This window comes from Mercurialis annua, linkage group LG4 (genome assembly GCF_937616625.2).
Source record: "Mercurialis annua linkage group LG4, ddMerAnnu1.2, whole genome shotgun sequence".
NCBI lineage: Eukaryota > Viridiplantae > Streptophyta > Magnoliopsida > Malpighiales > Euphorbiaceae > Mercurialis > Mercurialis annua.
This window is the reverse complement of record NC_065573.1, coordinates 36,986,803-36,993,185: the sequence shown is the minus strand read 5'-3', so window position 1 is coordinate 36,993,185 and position 6,383 is coordinate 36,986,803. Positions and strand designations below refer to the sequence as shown.

Sequence of the window (6,383 nt, the reverse complement as noted above, 5' to 3'; positions counted from 1 at the left end):
TTTTTTATTTAATAAATATTCTAAACGAGTTTCAACTATAAAACAACATTTTTAATTTTTTCATACTGATTAATTTATATTTCAGATAGTAAAATTTCAACCTCAAATTTTAAACGATTGCACATTTCAATTTAAATCAGGAAAATTTTATCAACTTACATTCAGTAGATCAAATTATTTTTAACAAACATTGAATTAAAAATTTACCACTTTCCTTATTTCTTTCATCCAATAAATAAACATAATGATAACTCTCTTCACCCACTTATATACAAATTAAAAATAATCCACAAGTCACACAAAATAGAGAACCCAAAAACAACCCAATAAATATTAATTCATATACAAAAGATATCTTCCTTTTTTTTTGGACTTTTATTACTTTCTCCAAAAGAGTAATCAAGAAATTAATGTTTTATCTTTTTTCAAAAAAGAAAAGGCTAAATCAAAGATAAAGTTTTCCCAGAATGTTGATAATTTATTATCTTCTTCTCCGTAGCAACTATCAAACAAGCTACAAATAATGTAATTACAGGATTCCATAAGCCCAAGAATCTTGATGATCAGACCCAATATTTCTTTGGCACTGACTGATAGAAGAATGATCAACAGCAACATCACCATCATTCATTAGCAAATCCCAACAACTGCTCAACTCATCACCCCACAAGTCAATATCATTGTTCGGCCACTCAAAATCTGTAATTTGCAGCTCTTCAAACAAATTATTATTATTAGTAATATTGCTGTTACTGATGGTTGAATCTTGACACATTGATGAAGTTGAAGAAGATGATGATGAAGTAGAAGTTGTTGATGATGAAAAGATTTCTTGTGGCTCAATTAAAGGAACTTCATCTATGCAAAATCCATTGGTCATCACCATCTGATCCATTGTATCAAATGTGTAGTCTTCTTGATGATCATCAACTTCTAGTGGAGATTTTTGATCAGTTTCTTTAGTTTCTTGTATTTCAGCTAAGTTGGTATCATTGGAACTTGTTACAGGTTGAATCTGTTCTTGTTTTTGTTCTTGTTCTTGTTCTTGAGGTGGTGTTTCAGTAATGGGTAGTGGCTTGTGAGTTAAAGGGTCAATACCCATTTTTCTAAGCTTTTTCTTGATATGAGTATTCCAATGATTCTTGATTTCATTATCTGTTCTTCCTGGTAAATGAGATGCAATCTTAGACCATCTGTCAAGAACAAGAAGCAACAAATTAACTTATGTTTAAATTAAAAAATAATACTAAGGAATAGTAACAATTCATGATGATGAGGAAGAATTTGGGGCCACTTGTATTATATCGACCACTAGGTATAAAGTTGTAATTTTAAAGAGACACATCATGCATGCTTATGACAAATATAGAAAATTAAGATAAGGTAATTAATGAACAGTAATCATGAGTGGTATTTCTCTTTAATAATGCACCTCTTATACCAAGCCTACAATTTTGGAATTTTCTCATTTTAGAAAATTCCTTTTCACTAAAATGATCATATTGTTTGGATTATTAAAGAAAAACTTGAAGTTGGTCCAAAAAGAGGAATAAAAACTTTACCTATTACCAAGTTGAGCATGAAGATCAATCACCATTTTCTCTTCAAATTCTGATAGAAGACCTCTCTTCAAATCTGGCCTCAAATAATTAGTCCATCTCAGTCTGCAACTCTTTCCACACCTCAGCAATCCTAAAAGCAAGAAAACTAACAGTTTAGTAACCGCGCGTTTTGTAAAAATAACTATAGTTCGGTAACCTTTTTATAATAATACTATAGTTCGTAACTATAAAAATTATGAAAAAGAAGAAGTAATGGAAAAACCTGCAAGTTTAGGAACAGCTCTCCAGCAACATTGGCCATTGGTGAGAATAAAATGAATAAGTTTTTTATCTTCTTCAGCTGTCCATGGTCCTTTCTTTAATCCAACTTTGTCACAGCATGGTTGTCTTCCCATTTTTCTTGCTTGTGAAATTCACAGTTGCAGAATAGAGAAGCAAGCTAAAGTGTTTTATATGTTGATTCTTGAGAGATGGTGCTAATAATAAGAATGCACAAAGAGATGACTATGGCAAAGTCTAGAATTATACTTGAGCCATTCCTTTACCTACTTATATATATATAAGTTTTTTTTTAAGCAAATAGTCATGGTGGGACTACTTTATATAAAATATTTTTATAGTTATTTAAAATAAATATTAAAAAGCAGTAATTTTAAATTAATATAATGTTGTTAAATATTAAATAAAAAGTATATTGATTTTTTTAATAACAAAAATTATTTAAGATTATTTACATATTTTTAAAACATATGAATAAATACATTTAATTTTATTTCAAGACTAATTTTTCAATTTTTATAATTATGTCCACTTTAAATTATTATTTTATGTAATTATGATAAAATTTTAAACCTCATTTTTAAAACAATTTTTTTACATTTTTATCAATTGCGATCAAACATTTGTACTAATATTTTTTAGAAGTTAGACAAATATAATTAAAATTGATCGTAATTAATAAAAAAACATAAAAATTTTACATTTAAAAAATAAAATTCAAATTTTTTCTTCAAATCATAAACATTGAAAATTTTAATCATAATGAGTAAAAGATATAAAAATTAAATTGAAAAATAGTTTGGCCTTTCATTTTATACAGATTATTAGGAAAGTAAATTACAGTTAATTTATGTAAATCGAGATTATAATTTGTTCATTCGAACCAGAAAAAATTACTTTTAAACTAAAAACATCATACTTACATATAAATCAATCCGAAGGACATGGACTTTTTACTCCTTAGTATTTCTTGTTTTTAGTTATTTTTATGTATATTCTCAAAAAAAACATTATTTTTAGGTATATTTACTGTGTTTCATGGCAAGTATACACGTGTACCTAGGCGTGTACACGTGGGAAAGTTGCACTCAGAAAGGTCCAGCTCATCAACCTTTCTTTGCTTGAGTTTGAAGCGTGTGATTACTACTACTCCACCCCACTCTTACACCTCTTGTATTGTATCCACTCTTCACAATAAAGTTGACAAGTTTAAGTTAATTAATATTCACAATTTATATCTAATGGGAGTTGGTCCAAGTGGCAAGCGGCTTGATATCGCTTAAAGTTTGGAATTCGAGTTCTTGTGAATGCAGAAAATTTCCACTGACTGATTCACCCACCATGCTAAATGCGCGACGTGGGTCGGATCCGGATTAATCAGGACGAAAGCCTTGAAAACCGGAAAGGTTTATCAAAACAAAAATCACAGTCTATAACTTCTTTAAAATAAATAATCGCATTTAACTTTATAATAGAAATTGTCAATGGTACGGAGTTGTGACATTATCTAAGTAAGTTTTTATAATTCAAATCTATTTTTTAGTTATAAAAAATATGGTGAAGTTTGAACTTTTATGGATTTAAAATTTCTCATTTGAATGTATGTTTGTTCAATGATAATTTTAGTGGATTATTAAGAGTAGTGGTCAAATATTAATTTTTCTACATGTTTTAGTACTTATTCAAATAGTTTGTTACAAGGAAGGCTAGCAGGAAAGCGGGAATGAACCAAATTGTATGATTTTTTTGTATATAAATGTTTTTAGTATTAAAAGTCAATCTATTATATGCTGTCATTCAGTAGATAAAATTTATATCTTTCTTTTATTCGTTGTCAAAATAGATTTAAATGTATTTATGTAATTTAACAATGATAAAAATTTGAGTGTACTCTTCCATAATTTTTCTAACTTTATGAGATTTTTCTACATTTTGAGGATTTCAACACTCTTAAAATTTGTATAACTTTTATAAGATATCAAAATGTCATACTGTCAAATGATTCTAGATTTGTGTTTCATAATCTAGAACGAAATTGGTAAGGAAAATTAACATTAATAGATTTAAATTTAGAAAAATGGATAAAGGATATTTAGATACTGTGCTATTTTTATTAAGTAAGTAACGATTAATTTATATCTAACTGTATTTAAAGAAGATTTTTGTTTATAGTACCAAATATTTTATTCATGAAAATTTTAATTAAAAATTACATAACAAAATACAATCAAAATGTATAAAATTATACATTCAATCACGTGATAAAAATTTATATTTAAATTTTAAAAATGTGTTGGCAATTTTTTAGACCTCGGTGATTCGCCCGCTTTGCTCAATGATTATTTCAAACCACAAACCAACTACATTGTTTTTAAATAAGTCTCATTGAGACTCAAAAAAAAATCTCTTTAATAATAATTTAAATTTTCAGATGAAGTTTTAAAAATAACATATACTATGAAGACAGATTAAAACATAACATATTAAAAAAATTGTGTTTAGGAAATTAAATTTTATCAAATTATTAGAGGAAATGGTCCACCACCGATCTATAAAAATAGGCTGTGAGTAAATTAAAATTTCAATAAAGAAAAAACGAGAGAAAAAGAGACGAAGCAATTATAATATGTCTAAAGAGTGTAATTTTGTTTTAAATAAGATTGTTAAAAATATAATTAAATTTAATAGTAAAAAATATCAAATAAAGATAAAGTTATCTATCTATCTATCTATAACTATCTTGTGTGGTGGGGGGGGCGGGGGGGGGGGGGGGGGGGGGGAGTGTAATAGGTTTTATTAAGGGTATAATTGATATTAAAAAATAAAACATGTTTTAAGTTGTTATTATCACATAAAACACTAACAATTTAATTCTAACATAACCAACTCTAACTAACTACAGTAAAATAATAGACATTAAATTTTAAATACAATTTAAAAATAAATTGTTATGTGCCGACTTCACTATAGATAATTATATAGTAATTATCTTTATAGTTATTTATGTGAAATGACATTTAAACACTACAGTAACACTACAAGTCTACAACTAATAGATAATACCGATATAAAGATACATGATATTAACTAAACAATTTGAAATTTAACTATATATAAATATGAGTTTGTGTTGCATAAGAAATAGAATTACATGACTTTAATTTTCTTTATAAAATAGACATTAAATTTTAAATACAATTTTCAAAAAAAATTGTTATGTGCCGACTCCACTATAGATAATCATATAGCAATTATCTTTATAGTTAATTACGTGATTCAATGATATTTAAACACTACAATAATACTACAAGTATACAACTAATAGATAATATCGATATAAATATACATGATATTAACTAAATAATTTGAAGTTTAGCTATATATAAATATTTGAGTTTGTGTTGTACAAGAAATAGAATTACATGACTTTTATTTTTTTTTATGAAATAGACATTAAATTTTAAATTCAATTTCAAAATAAATTGTTATGTGTCGACTCCACTATAGATAATCATATAGCAATTATCTTTATAGTTAATTATGTGATTAAATGACATTTAAACACTACAGTAATACTACAAGTCTATAACTAATAGATAATACAAACATACATGATATTAACTAAATAATTTGAAGTTTAGCTATTTATAAATATTTGAGTTTGTGTTGTATAAGAAATAGAATTACATGATTTTTTTTATGAAATAGACATTAAATTTTAGATACAATTTCAAAATAAATTATTTTGTGCCGACTCCACTATAGATAATCATACAACAATTATCTTTATGGCTTAATATATCATTTGACCCCTAAACTATACACTTTTATTCTCTGAGACTCTTAAACTAATTTGATATTCTATTGGACCTCTGAACTTTATTTTTTGTTCTATTTAACCCGTCAACTGCAACTTTTTTGCCGATCTGACCTTTTTCATCCAACGTGGCAAAAACGCGTGTTTTCAAACACTTTGAAGCGCGTGAAGGATAATTAAAGTGCATAAATTGTTCTATTGAACCTACGAACTACACTATTTTGTTCTATTTGACCCCTGAACGTATTTTATTTTCCTATTATACCTTCAAACTTTTAATTTTTACCCATTTAACCTTCTCAAAAATACAATTATTTAAGAGGTCAAAAAGAACACGAAATTAGTTTAGAGGTCGCAGAGAATAAAATGGTATAGTTTAGGGGTCAAATAATGTATTAAGCCTTATCTTTATAGTTAATTATGTGATTCAATAATATTTAAACACTACAGTAATACTACAAGTCTACAACTAATAGATAATACCAATATAAACATACATGATATTAATTAAATAATTTGAAGTTTAGCTATATATAAATATTTGTGTTTGTGTTGTATAAGAAAAGAATTACATGACTTTTATTTTCTTTATGAAATACATTAAATTTTAAATACAATTTCAAAATAAATTGTTATGTGCCGACTCCATTATAGATAATCATATAGCAATTATCTTTATAGTTAATTATGGAGTAATTGATCCTGAAGATCACTGAACTTTCAAG

At 26.3% G+C, this 6,383-nt stretch overlaps 1 protein-coding gene across 1 annotated transcript; it reads right to left on the bottom strand.

The window, feature by feature from the left end:
- Window positions 1–308: 308 nt before the first annotated feature.
- On the bottom strand, window positions 309–2,089 carry LOC126678207 (transcription factor MYB20). The gene is made up of 3 exons (XM_050373112.2): window positions 1,825–2,089; window positions 1,563–1,692; window positions 309–1,193 (listed from the first exon to the last, which is right to left on the bottom strand). The coding sequence occupies exons 1-3, from the start codon at window positions 1,955–1,957 to the stop codon at window positions 530–532; spliced, it is 927 nt and encodes a 308-aa protein (XP_050229069.1). The 5' UTR covers window positions 1,958–2,089; the 3' UTR covers window positions 309–529.
- Window positions 2,090–6,383: the final 4,294 nt, after the last annotated feature.

Coding starts and splice junctions, on each gene's coding strand:
- LOC126678207 (XM_050373112.2), bottom strand. CDS start 1,957: ATGGGAAGACAACCATGCTGTGACAAAGTTGGATTAAAGAAAGGACCA. Junction 1,693..1,824: donor AGCTGTTCCTAAACTTGCAG/GTTTTTCCATTA, acceptor TCTTGCTTTTAG/GATTGCTGAGGTGTGGAAAG. Junction 1,194..1,562: donor CATGCTCAACTTGGTAATAG/GTAAAGTTTTTA, acceptor TGTTCTTGACAG/ATGGTCTAAGATTGCATCTC.